The sequence below is a fragment of the Saccostrea echinata genome, unplaced genomic scaffold, assembly GCF_033153115.1.
Source record: "Saccostrea echinata isolate AGI-Se365-2 ecotype Australia unplaced genomic scaffold, CSIRO_AGI_Sech_v1 ptg000023l, whole genome shotgun sequence".
NCBI lineage: Eukaryota > Metazoa > Mollusca > Bivalvia > Ostreida > Ostreidae > Saccostrea > Saccostrea echinata.
The window spans coordinates 6,091,107-6,109,324 of NW_026889772.1; the positions used below are offsets into that span (position 1 = coordinate 6,091,107).

General features: G+C 33.6%; 1 protein-coding gene across 1 annotated transcript in view; it reads right to left on the minus strand.

Annotated features, from left to right (window-relative positions):
- The window catches only part of LOC133191378 (uncharacterized), a 110,502-nt gene that overhangs the window by 18,233 nt on the left and 74,051 nt on the right, over positions 1 to 18,218 (minus strand). The window contains exon 3 of the mRNA XM_061327133.1: positions 7,912 to 8,097. Coding sequence (XP_061183117.1) covers positions 7,912 to 8,097 — 186 coding nt within the window. The remainder of the gene's footprint in view (positions 1 to 7,911; positions 8,098 to 18,218) is intronic.

Here is an 18,218-nt window from a genome sequence, read left to right on the forward strand (position 1 = left end):
AATTCGTTGCCGCCCGAGAAATGGAAGATATTAAAACAAGCTACAAATGCAATGAAATTTAAACAAACAGTTTGTCTCTTAGTACGAGATTTTCAGTTGTTAGTAGGACTCCTAAATTTTCCATGTTTGGTGGTTGTACGAGGGCATACATTCTTAAGACAGCCTATTGACCTAACAAAATGCCTTTCAAAACCTCACCAACACAAGGACATGGTCAGAGAGAGAGAGTAGATAGGATTTGGGTGCATGGTCATTATTTAAAGATCAATGGGAAGTCATTATTATTTGAACATACACAGGTTACTTCAAAACAAATGCATCTCTGCACTAATGCAGCTGGTTCTATAGGGTTCAAAGTTATTGTCTGTAAAAGAAAAAGAATATATACAGTTCTATGGGTCTTGGCCAAAAAAAAATCTGATGGATTACAATAATTAATCCCAATTGTTTTAGCTGTTGAATTATGGGACTTTCATTTAAAGGATTCATTTGTCATATTCCATTCTGATAATGCAGCTGTTGTTTGCATATTGTAAACTTACAAACATCGGAAAATTCACTGAGAAGATTAGTTTTGGCTTTTATGACACATCCCAGGAATGTAAAAATTTTACCAGATTTACTTTCATGCTTAAGAACAAGATATTCAAAGAAGTGCTTGTGGATATTTAAGCATACCAATCTATCTTTTACAACTCTCCAAACTTAGCTCCTAACCCAAAGAAAGTGTACAGACATGCTCTAAATTGTTTTAAGGGTTTTATTTTCATATGCCCCCACACAAGAAACCACCTGGTGGTACGTTTTCAACACCACTCTGAAAGTACGAAGGGATAACCACATAGGTCCGAAATCCCACAAATCTGATCATTTGATGCACACTGTAAGGTAAAAGAGGATTACAACCGACCTTTGACCCTGTCTCATTTTGCAGCGTACAAATGACGATGTTCAGGTGAGCTAACTGACCGTGTCATATCCAAAAGATCTCTCTAAAAACTTGCAAAGGATACGAAAGAAGAAGGACCCCTTCAGTGTTGGTTTGTCCTGCTGACTAAACATTATAAAGAAATAAATGCTTGAATTATAGCCCGTCAAAGGCACTAACTGAAAATACCCTACAGCTCCAATACGAGAGCAAAAAATGTTAGCTTTAAGTACCCCTTACATGCCTCAGGTAACCGTTTAATATACACTGCAAAGATAAAGAAAGATGTATATTGCAAACATACATACTCTTCAACCAATATTTCACTATGCATTGTGAAAATTAGAAAGCTTGAGTAAGATAAGAGACCTCATCAAATCCAACGCCTTCTAAAGCTGATACCGTTCACGGTAGCTCAGTCGGTAGAGCGCTCGCTCCATGATCGGGAGGTCGTGAGTTCGAATCTCGGCCGCGACTGACCTACGTCGATAAAAAATTGGTAGCATCTGTTTCTTCGCCATGCCAGTAAAGGTTACAATTTGATGCCCTTCACCGGTATATGGTGACGTTTCTCTATGAGTGAAAATTCTCGAACAGGACGTAAAACAACATAAAACAATCGAAAGCTGATCATCCTTTCCCATTGCTTGTTTCTTCTGGTGACAAAAAATAGCGGATATAAAAATATGTGCCAGTCCCGGGTACCATTGGAGATGCTCCTACATCCCTAACTTGAGAGCCCGAATGATAGTCTTAATGTCCCAATTTCCCTACTCCAGTAAACGTTTGATGCATTTTTCAAGTAAGGGAATTATAGCCATCCTTTCATCCTTATCTCACAATGCTTATGAAAAAAGTACTAAATCCTGTTAAATCCTAAGGAACCCTTCCAAACCTGAATAGAGATACTCCCCAAGGTACCTTATTCTTCCACAGTGTTATTTTGCTGTGTTAGTCAAAGATGATATATATTTAAATCCTGTGGTAATATTTTGAAATTTATTTCAAAAATAAGGATCATCTCCCTCATGTATAGCTCTGATCCTTCGAGGTATTTGGCTCCAGTTTTTGGCATCGTTTTCAGCTCTTCCAAGTCTTTTTTATTTATATATTTTGGATTTCCAACGTTTCGGCTTAAGCATCATTGAAGAGACATAATTTGTTGAAATGCGCATCTGGTGCATCAAAATTGGTACGCAGCACAGTTAAGGCTACCAAAAGGGGGCGGAGCCTAATTTGTATGGGAAATTTTAACTATGACATCATACAAAACCAACAATTCTTAAAAATACTACAAAATGAAATGATTTGTTATTTTAAACTATAGGAAACCATCAAACTACATCTAAACTTACTATAACATGCTGTTTTACCTTTAGTTAAAGTCCACATAGCAAGGTATAAACAAGTCACTGATCACACTGCACTTGTCGATGTGACGTCATTTCGTAAAACCTGACGCAGTTTGTATGCAGTGAGAGGCGGATCAAGAAATATTTTCACATCAAAAAATGTATTCTATAATTAAATAAAATATTTTTAAAAGATATTTAAGAGGCCATTAACTTGGATGCAATGTCTTCTTTATGATTTTATTCATATATATTCCGTATATTTCCTATTTAATTGATACTGCCGTATATTTGTTTGCAAGTACATCGGAGGATAATGTAAGGGTCTTAATAAATCGATCTAGTGCAAGGGTATACACTCAATGGATCACAGTAAGCTTTTACATATGAAATCTAGAAGTATTGAGGTATCTGAAAAGTGCTGCGATCCTGGTGAAATCTTGAAAATGAATTAATTATATCTATATTTAATGCCGTTGACCAGCAAAAAATACAGAATGTAGTCATATAAGTTTGATTTTAACAATGAAATAGCAGAATCTATAGAGGATCGCAGCACTTTTCAGAAACTACGATGCGTGTTGAAAATATTTATACTCTAAATTTAGAATTTTAACTTGATTATGCCCTTGCACTAGTGAAATTTATAGGTGACCTCAATACTGCAAGTATATATGCTATATCACGTGACTGCCGCATCACGTGGTAAGTCTAAATATAAAATCTTATCGTCCTCAATATGTAGTTATTAACCATCATTACATTTGTCGGATATGAATAAAGTACTGAAAAGAATCGCCATACTGATTAAGAATTTATTTTTAATCACAAAAATTGCCGATATTTCTATTGCGCACCTTAACTGTACTGCGTACCATATATGATTTACATTGATAAATTTATGCTTGAAGTATTCCAAACTGCTGGACACCACTTAGAGGTCACTACAACCCAATCTGAGGACCGATAATGAAAACTCAATGATGAGCCCTTTCCTTCCCTGGCAATTGTTTAATGCAATTTTATATTTTAAAAAAACAGAGGGGATAACCGCAGACCTTTTACCCATATCTCACCATGGAATGTAAAAAATACAAAGTTTTGGGCGCAAATTAGCCCTGTCAAATCCTAAGAACCACTCTCAATATTATAAAGGAAAATTTCTGAAGGTCGAATATTCTTTCCCAGTGTCTGTTTTTTGTGGCAAAAGATAATGAATATATAAATGCTTGAAATATGCCCAAATTACCAGGAACCACTTCTTAATATCCCTAAGGTGCAATCTGAAAATTTGAATGAGATAACTGGTCATGACCAGGATACTTCCAAAGTTCGCCTACTCTTGGTTTGTTCTGTTGTCCATTGATGACAATAAATAACTGCTTTTTAAAGATCCATCCGACCCTTGGTAATGCCTGATGTCACATCACCCTCCACATTTGCAATCTGTGAGCAAGAAATGATCGTCCTATGGGCTTTTTACCCTGCCTTGTCAAGAGACAGATGTACTGTCTCACATTTAAACATGGAAAAAATAAACAAGCAAGAGTAAGCGATCTGGCCATAATAAGCCAATATTTTTTCTTCTGATTAATATTTTATTACATATAGTATTATATTGTATATAAGCCTTCAATTTTTTGTAATAATTAAAAAAAATCATTGATTTTTTTTCTTTTTGTAAAATTCTTATATAGAATTCCGAGTGGGCTAGCATTTACTCCTTCATATGTTTTGATTGTCATAGACAGTATTTCACTTGGTACCAAAACGAAATCAACAGTAAAGAAATACGGAGATCATGCTCAAAAGTTCAATTAAACAATACAGGGATATCTGGAAAAAAAAAAGGTGGAATCAGAAGCCAGGGAAGAATAAGCATCCCATTTCGACCTGTTATCTCCGCCGAGTGTTCCTTGTTGTGACTTGAAAAAACTCGTATACAATTCAGTGTAAATATCGACCATAGAATTTGCTAAATGTTGACTTTAAACGAGAATAATTATTTCAAATAGATAGTGGTTCAAATAAAGATTTCAAAAGTGATTGAAATGATTTCAATAGTTGTTGACAATGATTTAAATACCAAAATCCCATTGCACGCCTTATTGAAATAACCCAACTATTGAAAAATAAATACGGATAAATTGTTCATAACCACTATTGAAATAATTATTTCAATAGTGGTCGTTATTTCAATAGTGACTGCAACATCCATGTATCATCAAACTATTTTCCAATTGTATGTGTCTGTTTAGAAATTGGTCGAAGGTAGAACATACTCTTGTGTAAAGAAGCAACTGCAAAACGTTAACTCCATATGCAGGAGAAAAAAAAATTATTGCTACAAAAATAAGGGAAGTTGACGATAAGAAAAGTTTAAGTTATCACGTTTATCATAAAATGTAGTTGTTAGTTTGCCATTAAAGTTTGTCTCTAGTAAATACTCTAAATATGAAACAGATGTGTCAGACTCGTGGTGTCTTTAATCACAAGTTCTATTGAAAATATCAAATCAAATTAGGAGTGAAATGAATATCTTCACTTGATAATACGTCATCGATATTATCGTGAAGATTACAAACATTGGTCAGGCTCAAAAATCCATTTAAACATACAAATTGTGAGCAGAGCAAACCTGGACCTCTGAAAACAGAGTTCGAATCAGATGAATTGGAGGAGCATTCCTTGTAGACCGGTTACTTCCACCGTGTGCTCCTTGTCATGATCGGGTAAACGGAAAAAAATGACCTTGTCAGCAAATACAAAATATCATTGATTCAAATGCTGACTGACGTTTTTCATACTAATAATTAGGCCATTATTTACACACTGAATTGTTGAAGGATTTTTCCTTTATTACTCGATCATGACAAGGAGCACATGGCGGGGGTGACCGGTCGGCAGAGGATGCTCATTCCTCCACGGCACCTGATCCCACCTCTGATGTTTGGAGGTCCGTATTTGCTGTGCTCCTATTTTGTATTGTTTAATGGACTTTTGAGCTTGAATACTGTTCGTTATCTCCATATATTTCATGTACACAATTTGTATGAAAGACGTCAATTTAAATTTTCGACCTTGCGATAGATTGTATTTGCAAACAGGCTCATTGTATTTTCAACTTATTTGTCAATAGCCTGTTTCGTCTAAGAAATTGTTCGTGTATAAAACGTACTGCTGTGTATCGAATCTACTGGGAGATAAATCTCTATGTGCAGGTGATAACGGTATATTGCCACATAAATACGGGAAGTTGAAGATATAAAAGTTTATGATATCACGTTTTTCATTAAGTTAAGTTATTAGTTTGCCATCCATGTCTTCCTCTTGTAAAATGTTCAAATATAAAACAGATGTGTCATTCTCTGTGGTATCTTTCATTATGAGTCCAGAAGGATATATCGAATCAATGTAGGATTGAAAATTAAATTGTTAATTAATAAAAATTCGTCGCTTTATTTAAATGTCGAAAAAAAGGCAGCAGCAAGAGAATTCTTTTCATGTAACATAAAAACATAAAAACTTACAACTTTTGAACTTTATATACTACCATTCCCCAGGATAAATAAAAGTAAAGTCCAGAGTTTTTGATATCATTGACAGCTGCTTTTACAATAAAAATAGAACTCGGAAATTAACTTACCTTTGCCATTGGTCATTTCCAAAATTATTTTGTCAAAAACATTCTGCTTGTACACACACGTACTCTGAAGTTGATATTAAAAAGATCTCAAGTTTCTGATAAGATCTGTGTGGTTTTTTGGAGATCAAGTTTTCCAACAATCTACTGGAATTCCCATGGGTACCAATAGCGCCCCGTTATTAGCAGACCTATTTTTGTATTCATATGAAGCAGAATTTCTTCTAAATTTTATACTTGAAAAGAGGAAAACACTTGTTGTGGCCTTCATATCAACATTTAGATATATCGACGACGTATTGTCAATTAACAATGGTTACTTCCATTCTTATTTCGATACGATATATCCCAGTTAGCTTGAAATAAAAGATACCAAAGAGTCTGACACATCTGTTTCGTGTTTGGATATTTTACTAGAAAAAAGAAATTAATGGTAATCTAACAACCAAGCTTTATGATAAACGTGATGACTTTAACTTTACAATGAAATATACAATCATCAACTTCCCTTACTTATGCGGCAATATACTTCCATCACCTGCATATGGGGTTTATATATCTCAGTTGATTCTATACACAAGAGTATGCTCTAAGTGTGAACAATTTCTAAAACGAGGTAAGTTATTGACAAACAAGTTGATGAAAAAAGAATATCAACAGTCTCGTTTAAAGACGTCATGTCGCAAGTTCTATGGTCGATAGAATGTCCTTGTCAGCAAATGCACTTTATCATTAAGTCAAATGCTGACTGACGTATTTCATACTTATTGTTAGACCATTATTTACACACTGAATTGTCGATTTTTCTTCCATTATTTCTCGATCATGAAAAGGAGCAAACAGCGGGTGTGAGCGGTCGGCAGGGGATGCTCCCTCCTCCATGGCACCTGATCCAACCTATGATGTTTTAGAGATCCGTGTTTGCTCTGCTCCTAAATATGTATTGTTTAATGGACTTTTAAGCTTGAATACTGTTCGTCATCTCCATACATATCATGTAGAAGTTTTTAAATACATTCTGCTTGATAAGAATACAAAAACAGGAGTACTTATAAAGGGACACAATTAGTACCCATAAGAATTCAAACAGATTTTAGGAAAAAAGTACATAAATATTGTATATGAGAAAATAAGGTATCTTTTTGATATCAAGCTCGGAGTACTTGTGTGACGAATTAAAATATTTTTAAGAATATAAGTTTGCAGATGACCAATGACAAGGTATGCATTTACACGTTCCATCTTTATTTAAGAAGCAGTTGTCTATGAAGTCAAAATGCCTTGTCTTTAGTTTATTAGTTAATCAAGGAAAAATGATTGTATAAAGTGTTGAAAAGTTGGACGTTTTGATGCTGTTAATTTTGGTAAAATATCGCGATTCCAAATTTTCTAAAAGCTTTTTTTTTTGGAAATTTTAAGTATCAAGTATCTCGAGCATATTATATGTATTTGTACAGTACTCCTGAATCTTTTCCTTCACTGCTGTTAATACTTGTATTTCAAAATATTTTAATGAGTGGTAAACTAAGATAATTTGCTTTCCGGTAAAAATAAAAATTTCTTATCGAGGCGAGCTTAATCACTCAAAGCGTATCAATCATTATGGGAAAAAATTTGTATGATTTATTTTATTATCAATTTTGAAATGCCAATAAAAAAGATCCGACCAAGTAGTCTTAGTATTTTGAAGGCTACTACATGTACGGCCGTAATACCAAATTTTAGTGGTTGCTAGATTTAACCTATTGCAATGAATTTATTGGCTAAGAGGAACATAGAAGGCCTCACTTGATACAGCATAACAAGATTTAAAATTTTAAGGAATGAATCAGTGCTAAGTGAAGCATTCTCTTTGTATGAATCCGAATTCATTTTTGAAAAGCTTAGACAATCACTACAGAGTATGTAATCCTGCTATGTTGTATATAAATACGATATTAATCATGTTTCAGAAAGAAACGTTCTTTTGAGATTAAAAATAAACTTACCTATATGATCCTTTTGTATACCTTGGAGTATGGCGCTACATGATTCAATGTTGTTACATGTATCAGTATCCGTATGATGGATAATAAAATACTTGACGGGTGTATTCTTATCTTTTAAATAAGTTATACGTTGTGGTTCGCTTGCTCCCCAATCCTTCCTCTTTATTATCTCTATGTTAGTGCACTCTGTTTGGAAACAAATTGCTTATAATTAAAATTAATACCTTCTTACAGTTATCTTCAAAATTTAAAACATTTTACTCTGAAGTAAAGTCAATCTATTCTATGGCAGTGTTAGTTGTGCAATCAATAACAAAAAATATGATAAATCTATCCGAGAGAAAAGAAATTAATTTTTTAGAAAACAAAAACGTAAAGTCTTCCTCAATCTTTTGCATAATATCCTCAAAAATATAAGGATAAGCCTAAATCTCGAAACATTGGCATCTGATTTCTTTCGCAGAATGAAGACCAAAACAAGATATGCGTCACAGTGTAAAATATGACCTTTTTGGACTGATATAAATTATTGTGTAAATTAACTTTTCTGACTTTGTGTAAATTGTAACGAAAACTTTCTCATATTTGGGCAAATGTGATAAGTTCTATAAATTCTACACAGCCTTAATCCCAACTGAAACACAGTCAGAGATGGGGAGTTCTTAATTTATTCTATTTATATTACTCTTAATCTTTCATCTACTTTAGCGCTATTATACTATATATGCTGCTAATATGTCACCAGTCTTTCAATAGCTGTTTGATAATTGATTTCTTTATACCTTTTGATAGTTCTTTTATTTTGTTCTATCTTTGTTCATTATGTAAATATTTTTGTTATAAATGATAGTAGTTGGAATAAGACCTTCGGTACTGATACATCCCAACTCATGTAAAAGTATATTCCTTGCTAATTCCATATATAAAAGTACAAAAATTATAATGCGTGTTGGTGTTAATCTGGGTTCAACAATAAGAGGACAACTGAGAATTGGTCCAGAATTAGTTATTTGACGGACAAATTCATTCCGTAATATTTGTACTTTTTAAATCCATAGTTATCGTATGGTTTATGGAGTTTATATATTACCAATGTCCCAAAGGTTTTCAAAATTTAAGGCAACGTAAGGCAAAAGGAGTTGAGCCAAATCCTAAAGGTACATCTATATTCGGCACTAAATGGGCTCAATCTTGAAAAATCTGCTTTTATAAGATAGACATACGTCTCAGCAATGGATAGACATAAGAAAAATTATATGTCAACTTGTTTATTTTTCCGCTATTGCCTCTCAGAGTATATACCCCGAAATGCAAAATACTGAAATTTACCTATCCATGAATTTGATGTTTATATATAAGAATTAAAATCTTAACAGTCAGCTTCAATACACAAAGTAGAATAGAAACCTGTAAATGAACCATATATAATCAATGTTTTGAATTATTATAAGTATGTAACGTACCATATTTAATATGAGTAAATATGCTTCACAAGTCAATTATGGACCCAATCTTCAAAAATTTTTACTAAATAACATTTAAGAAAAAGAATAAGCTAAACAGAAAATCATATGTTGACGCATTACTTTTCATGGTATGAGCTCTGCACTAAAGGGACTCCCATGAAAAATTATTCCAAAAGTAATACATTTCCACATTTTCTTATAAGACTGTTAAAGTTTGAGTGTACACTTGTATTTACAAAGTTGTACATATTAAAAACAATAATAATAATCACCCAATACCTATTGTCCCTAAAATTTATCTTGTTTACTTAAAAAAAATAAAAACACACTTGTCGGTAAATTAGAGACAATGAATCGGAACATAATTGACTGATTCTAACAAACTGGATGATCTTGTTACAGAAAGTAAGTACGCTGCAAGTGAATCAACTATTTTCATACATTAGTATTCTAAAGATATTTTTGCATTGCGATTGATGGGTTTGCAGGGCTGGAGGGGGGAGGTATGCGTCTAATGTAATAATTATTATTCAAAGTAAATTTTGTAATGTTTGAATAATAAAAATTATTAAATTTCCTATGTCAAATCGCAGCAATTCCTTTTCATACGAAATATCAGTATTAGCTTCAACTTGTCTGTTGACAATAGCTGTGGACATTGATACATGTAGCATACTCGTGGTCCATGTTATCGGCATATTATCATCCACAGAAATGTCGTTTATATTATATCTTTATTACCTAATCGTGTCTCTGTCAACCAAAAGTTATTTTTAGTCTTCCCTTTTCAATTAATTTATCCTTGAACTGTATAATGAATGTTTCTAAGGCTGTTGACGCGATCGACTTGGAGCAAAATCATTACCAGATATATTAAACGCCATGTAAAAGTCAAACAATATAGTTCAAAAATCACATCTCGGAAAAAGGAAGCGTGGTTCCGGTTTTACTATTCGTTAGTGACGTAGTACGAGTATTGGTCTACTTTAAGTGAGTTTTAAATGTGAAGATATTTTAAGCAAGAGGCCCATGGGCCACATCGCTCACCTGAGTACTTTGGCCAGGAGTTCAGAATTTTATAAGTGGTAATAACCTATCCCCAAAGGGAGGGGCATGATTTGAACAAACTTGAATCTACACTAACTGAGAATGCTACCATATTTCTTTGACAAATCATGGATTTTTAGAAAGATCTCTTTCCTATAGGTTTTATCTTCTATTGTGGCCCCACCCTATCCCCCGGGGTCATAATTTGAACTCGAATCTACACTACCTGAGGGTGCTTCCATATAAATATGACCAATCATGGCTTAGTGGTTCTAGAGAAGAAGATTTTTAAAGAGTTTTTCTATGTGTCCCTATGTAAATCTTTAAACGTCCACTGTGGCCCCGCACTTCCCCCGAGGGTTCATGATTTGAAGATATTTGAATCTACACTACCTGACTGAAAGTTTCATTTTTCCTGGCCAGTGGTTCTGGAGAAGAAGATTTTTAAAGATTTTTCCTAAGTATTGCTATGTAAATCTTTGATAGTCCACTGCGGGGGTCACTACCCCCGGGGGTCATGATTTGAACAAACTTGAATCTACACTACCTGAGGATGCTTCCATATAAATATGACCAATCATGGCTCTGCTGTTCATTAGAGGAAGATTTTTAAAGATTTTTCATTTGTATCTTTGATCATCCATTGTGGCCCAACTCTTCCCCCTGGGGTCATGATTTGAACAAATTTGAATCTACACTGCCTGAAGTTGCTTTCATATAAATATGACCAATCATGGCTTTAATTTGCTGTTATTGAGAAGATTTCTAAAGATTTGTTTCCTATGTATTCCTATGTAAATCTATGATAGACCATTGTGGCCCCGCCCTACACCCAGGGGGTTATGATTTGAACAAACTTGACAAACTTTACTACCTGAGAATTTGTCCACATAAGTTTCACTTTTCCTGGCCCAGTGGTTCCGGAGAAGAACATTTTCCTATGTATTCCTATGTAAAACTTTGATTGTCTATTACGACCCCGCCCTACCCCGAATGTGATGATTTGAACAAATTTAAATCTACACTACCTGAGGATGTTTCCATATAAGTCATATTTCCTGGCGCAGTGGTTCTTGAGGAGAAGATTTTTAAGATATGTCATTAATTTTCCACTAATTTGTAATTATCTACCCTTGGAAGAAAACGAGACCTTTTATTTGCACAAATTTGAATCCCCTTTATCCAAGGGTACCTTGTGGTAAGTTTGGTTGAAATTGGCCCAGTGATTCTTGAGAAGAAGTCGAAAATGTGAAAAGTCGGATAGACAAAATGTGATCAGAAAATTCAGTTCAGATGAGCTAAAAATAGAAGTTGGAAGTTTTAACAGTGAAGAGAAACCAATCAAAAAGGGGGCTTTAATAATCCGGAATATTAAAGCACTTTTATTTTTGCTGTCCTACTAAATCTTATGCCACAACCTCATGATTGTGATATTCATTGGCCAAGTCTTCTCCTTAAATACAACAGGAGTCCTGTCCCAAGTAGGATCAATTACTAATCTATTTCAATGTTGTTTTTCAGCAATCAAGCATTTGCTTGAAAATTTTATTGCTAAGTGTCGAAAGGTTTGCTGTGCTTGCAATTTTTATTAATGTTTAATTGTATTTTGTTGCTTTTACATTTCATTGGTCGATTCTGGTCAATTCCATTTCTCACTAAAAAAAATATATGTAATTTTTCTTAATTTAAGACGGAAGGCTGTTCCTTTGTCTTAAAATGGAATCTAAATACATAGAAACAGTAATCCCTCAATAGTCCAACTAAATAATACAAATCGAGAGCAGAGCAAACACAGACCCTGACAACATCAGAGGTGGAATCAAGTGCCAAGAAGGAGTAAGCATCCCATGTCAAACTGTCACAACTGCCATGAGCCCTTTTTCGTAATTGGGTAAAGCTGTATATAGTTTAGTATGGGAAAAATAGGCTAAAAATTTGTTTGAAAAAGTCACTCAACATTCCACCTCACGAGGGGTCATAATATTGATCACAGAGTTTGGGAAATGTTTGCGGTATGCGTAAGTGGTAATACCATTTCTAGGGTTAGTTAGAGTTCGTACGCAGAGTGCAATGCAATCAAATCAATTTGCAGGGATGAAAAAGAAAAAAATCAAAGTTTATAAGATTTTCAGGGGTGAAAAAGAAAACAAATTAAAGATATGGGGCAATTTCTGTATAAAGTCGACTTAACCCTATTGTTGGACAGCAAAATGTTGTTGTTTTTTTTTTTAATTGGCAGAGACCTTATTGATAATTTTAAAAATGAGAACAGTTTGTGTGCTAGATACGCAGGTTTAAAGACGACTCTAAGTTTTTCATCTATTGTCATCACAGGGATATATATATATATATATATATATATATATATATATATATATATATATATATATATATATATAGATATAGATAGATAGATAGATAGATAGATAGATAGATAGATAGATAGATAGATAGATAGATAGATAGATAGAAAGCACAAAGAAATTCACTTTTACAAGGATACCCGCTTCCGCCCCAGCCCGGGGTTGAACTCTCGACCTACGGAATCTGTCTCCTAGCAGTACAGGAACAGCGCGCTAGACCGCTCGGCTATCTAGGCAAGTCAAAACACTTGCTTTCGATGCCGATGGAATTCTCGCGGCGCTGCCCTACACTACACTTCCTGTACTGCTAGGAGACAGATTCCGTAGGTCGAGAGTTCAACCCCGGGCCTGGGGCGGAAGTGGGTATCCTTGTAAAAGTGAATTTCTTTGTGCTTTCTATATTAATATTTCTTCACTTAGGGCAGTTATGTTAGTTTAAGAGTTGTTGTAAAATGTGCTTATATATATATATATATATATATATATATATATATATATATATATATATATATATATATATATATATATATATATATATATATATATATATATATATATATATATATATATATATATATATATATATATATATATATATATATATATATATATATATATATATATATATATATATATATATAGGGGTGGCTGTGAGAGAGAGAGTGGTAAAGTGAGAGAAAGAAGAGATGAGAAGTTACAAAACCTTATTAAAAATGGGGTCATTATTTACATTACTTTATTACTGTCATTTGATATTTTCGGTTGAGTGAACTTCTACAGCTACTACCGACTTTATAAAGAGTTTGGAAACCTTGAAGTGCAAAAATGAAATAACTAATGCATATGGATTTGATATAAAGTAATCTAATGAACCAGATCACTGGATGCATTAGATGCAGCATTTTTTTATGGTCCAATACAAAAAAGTTTTGCGTTTGAATTTCATGTAATCACATTTGTGCAAAATATTAAACGCTAAACCCGTATAATGTTCATACTACTAAATGATGCATATGAACCACAGAATTTCTGAATAATGACCCTTGAAATTGATATAATTAATCCTATTTAATAAGAAATCTAAGCCTTCGAAACTGTTTAATTGCATTTTCCTTTGTAATTAAAAAAAAAATAATAATAATAATACAAATAGTCAAATGCAGGATAGTTTGTAAAACAGATGCTCATTAGTAAAATACTCGTACCGTATTTTTTTTAAGATTTTGCATATGGTTAGTTTATTACTTATATGTATGAATGTGGTATAAGACGCAAAACCGAGAACAAAAAACTACATAATGTTTTTAGTGCATAATGCTCTCCTTACTGAAGATGTTATTTTATAATGTTCATCAAACCGAAGATGTCCATTAATTTCAAATTTGAAATATAGAACACCATGTTTGCAAGGGGGTGTTAAACTTATTGAATTCATTCCAATTAGGGTAGCGGCTTACAGCAATACTGTTTTTAAAATCATCTTTGGCCATCGCAATTTTCGCCATTTTCAAGATGATTGGCGCTAAAACAATATGAGGTATGGGGACATTTCTATACTATTTGACCTTACAACGATTGACTTACTATAATATTTATCATACTTTGGCGGTTTTGTAATACATTCTGGTTATAAATAAGCTTTGTTAAAGAGGTTATAAATAAGCTTTGTTAAAGACATCTTAAACATCACCTTGTGAAACAAAAGCTTAATGACGTTTCATAACGCAATTTAATTCCTAAATACATGTAAATTGTTTCTATATTGTAATGAAATATGAAGATAATGAACAGTATTCAATCTCGAAAGTCCAATGAAACGATACAATATTGGAGCAGAGCAAACACGGACCTTAAAATTTAGAGGTCAGATCAGGTGCCATGGAGGAGTAACACTGTTTAAAATCTTAAGCAGGAAACACATCTAGCTTGATACAACAAGCGATATGATTCGAAAAACAGTCCCTTCTTAGTAATTTCTCTGCTTTTCATAATTTGTTTAACAGTCTATACATACATTCCTCATTTTTCTTGTCATATAGTACTCAATACCTCAGTTAGTATTTCATATCGAAAAGATTAAACACTAGTAGCTGTTGTCCTTCTCGCTTCTTCCAGCTATTTTTGCATTCAGGTCTTCTTGAAGGTAAATCGCATTTGTCTTCTAGAGTTTGGTCTATTTAGTACTTCATTGTTGTGTTTGTTTCATCGATTTAGTTGTTCATCTAGATCTAGCTTTACAATCATTTTGGCCAGGTTTGTCTTCAAATCTCCTCCATGGGCTGCAAGCTCGGCTTTCAAAGCAGTCTCAAAGTCTCTTGTTCTTGCCTGCAGTTATGATCAACCTGTTTGTCTGGCTCCTGATATTTGTTTGGAGCTATAGTCTTTATAATCTTGTTTTTGCATCTTTCTTAGCTTCCTGCGAACTGTTTTAATAACATTTGATTTAATTTTTTTTATTGGGATTTCAAAATCTTTTTCGGAAAATGTCCTTGCATGCACCCCATTTATTTTTCTAGGTCTTCTGTGGTATCTAGACTTTGAATTCCATTTTATTGTAGGATTGGAAATTGTTCTTCGATTCGTGTCTTTCTATTTTTCAACATTTTTCTCTTGCATACCTGAGGTCCGAGCTTTTAATCTCTGACATCATGACAAGATCAGTCTTGTTTTTCATAAATCTATCTTCGGGACTTTTTTTAGTTTCGGGTTTCTTATCAGAAATTCATATTAGGGAATGTGGAGGCTCCGATAACAATTGCATTTATTTCACGAATTTCAGCCAGAAATTCTTTTGCATTCACGTCCCCAGATGCATTATGCAGATACAACATGCCTTCCCGTTGCCTTTTCTCTGTCTCTACTTTCTTGACAATCATTGCATTCATGTCATACTAAAATGTGTCATTTTGGAATTTTTTATCACCATCTTAGTGAACGCAACTCTTGATGACTTCAGCTTTTCAATCGTCAACTTCCCTACTTATGTAGCAATATACCCTTATCAACTGCATATGGGGTTTATGTCTCTCAGTTGATTCGATACGCAGGAGCATGCTTTACGTATGATCAATTTCTAAAACGAGGCAAGCTATTGCCAAACAAGTACATGAAACAAGGATATCAACACAGTCTCGTTTGAAGTCATCATTTAGTAAGTTTTATGGTCGATACAATGACCTTGTCAGCACATACAACCTATCATCGAGTCAAATGCTGACTGACGTTTTTTATGCTAGTTGGTAGGCCATTATTTATACACTGAACTGTCGACAAATTGTTCTGTTTTTTTTTTTCCATCATGACAAGGAGCACATGGCGGGTGTGACCAATCGGCAGGGGATGCTTACTCCTCCAATGCTGTTCGTCATCTTCATAATAGAGTAGATTGAAAGAGGCAATAGAAAATGTGTTAAGAGACGAATGAACCAGATTTTGATTAATGAGGATTTGCACAGACCCAAAAGCTGCCTACGCATTTCTATAGAGCAATATGCAGAATGTAGAATGACAAAATGACGTGAACTTCAACGATTTTGAAAAAAGCGTTTGATATCCTAAAACCAGAGAGTTTAGAGGAACTGATAAGAAATTATGGAATCCGTGTTAAGATCGACACAAAGTAGCCCCCTTATTACCAACACTAATCTTGAAAGTTGATTAACAAGATCCCTTCAAAAAAGTGTAAGTGGAACTCATTCCCTGTCGATTAGAGAATATACAACCTAGACTGCAGAAGAACCTTCCATTTTTATCTCAGATTCTAACGGGCAAAAAAGACAGGATACAACAGATGAAACATGGAAAAAGAAGCTTAACGTCTATACAAAGAAAAATGATAGACCTGACCAAAAGTGAAGGAATTGTAACATTTGAAGAAGAGGAAATAGAAGAGGCCTAGGGTCATTTTTTTTAATTTTGGTAGTATCATAATCAATACAGAGGAACTGACATAAGCATTTAATCTAAAGCAAAGGAATGTAGGCTTTTATAATGCTAAGATCAGCATTGAAGCCTACAGGAACGTCAGAGAGTGCCAAAATTAGAATACTAAGCACCAAAATGAAATCCGTTTGAAATCACCAATAAACTTTGTTTAAGGGAAACTACTGAGACATTATGAAATCCAAGTTTAGATTGACATCATTATGAAGATATTGTAGGAAGTCAAAAGTACAAGTAATATAAAGAACTCTGAATGATGGAATCATTTATTGTAAAACTGAAAAACTGGGGTTTTACATTATTATTTCTAATTGTTGACTGGGTATTTATTTAAGTGCAAAAGGAATTCAATCTCCCTTCGGTAAGATAATATACGACCTAGACTTTGCAGAAGATCTTTCACTTCAATCTCACACTCTAACAAACAAAACAAGAAAACATTGATGTAACCATCAATTGTCGCCCGGGAAATAAATAAAGTAAACAATGGAAATGAGTCTTGATCATAAAAACCGATTCGATATATGTGTGAAAAAGGCAAGGGTCTAAATGATGTAGACGATAGTCGAGAATATTTTGAAAACTTATAGTCGGATGAAAATCGAACAAAAACGATACCCTTTTAAACTTTATCAATTCCTCAAGTAAATGTTTGCTGCATAAAATATAAATTGAAACCAGACACATGCATCACCTATTTTCAAAAATGTCTTTCACTTTAAGAATATAAAACACGAACTGTGTAAAGTACGTTTTTACGTTTATATGCGATAAGTAAAATTCGATGTTCTAAAAAAAGGGACCTGCCATTTTTTCGATAGTAAATGATAAGCAACTTTATATATTAAATATGAAAAACATATATATTTTTACAGATTCACTTTATGGAAGTAAATATATTGTGTATCTCGTAATTTATAAAGGGAAAGAACATTCTGATTAACAATCTTTTTAATGTTTAGAAAACCTTTAATTCTGAATAACTTCTCCCATCTCAATCCCCATATACCAACACTTAAACTTATATGTATAGAGCAGCCCGGTCCTCCGGGCTGCAATAAAACATCTAAGACAGAAAAAGGAGGTTAAATATATAAAGTTAATAAGAGTTACGACTAAAAAGGAAGAAAGGTAACATTTGACGAAAATTACATAACAGAAGTCAATCAATTTTCTAGCGTTAGTAGTAACAAAACAGGTGAACTGATGTAAACATTTAAGTTTACATAAGCAAACGAATGCACTCGTTTGTTATCTCCACATATGTAATTTACAGTTAACCAAACAAGTAATTCTACTACACTTAATCAAGTACTTCTTGGCACGAGGGTATCATTGGCGACAAATGTCCCGTTGGGACCCAAACTCCGCCATTTTTTCGTATATTACTTTAAAGGTTGCTTCAATGTATGCTCTGTTCCCAAGACAGATCTTTTGATATGCTCATAAAGAGCAGCGCTTGAGTGCAGAAGTGCTATCAAGGGAAGCC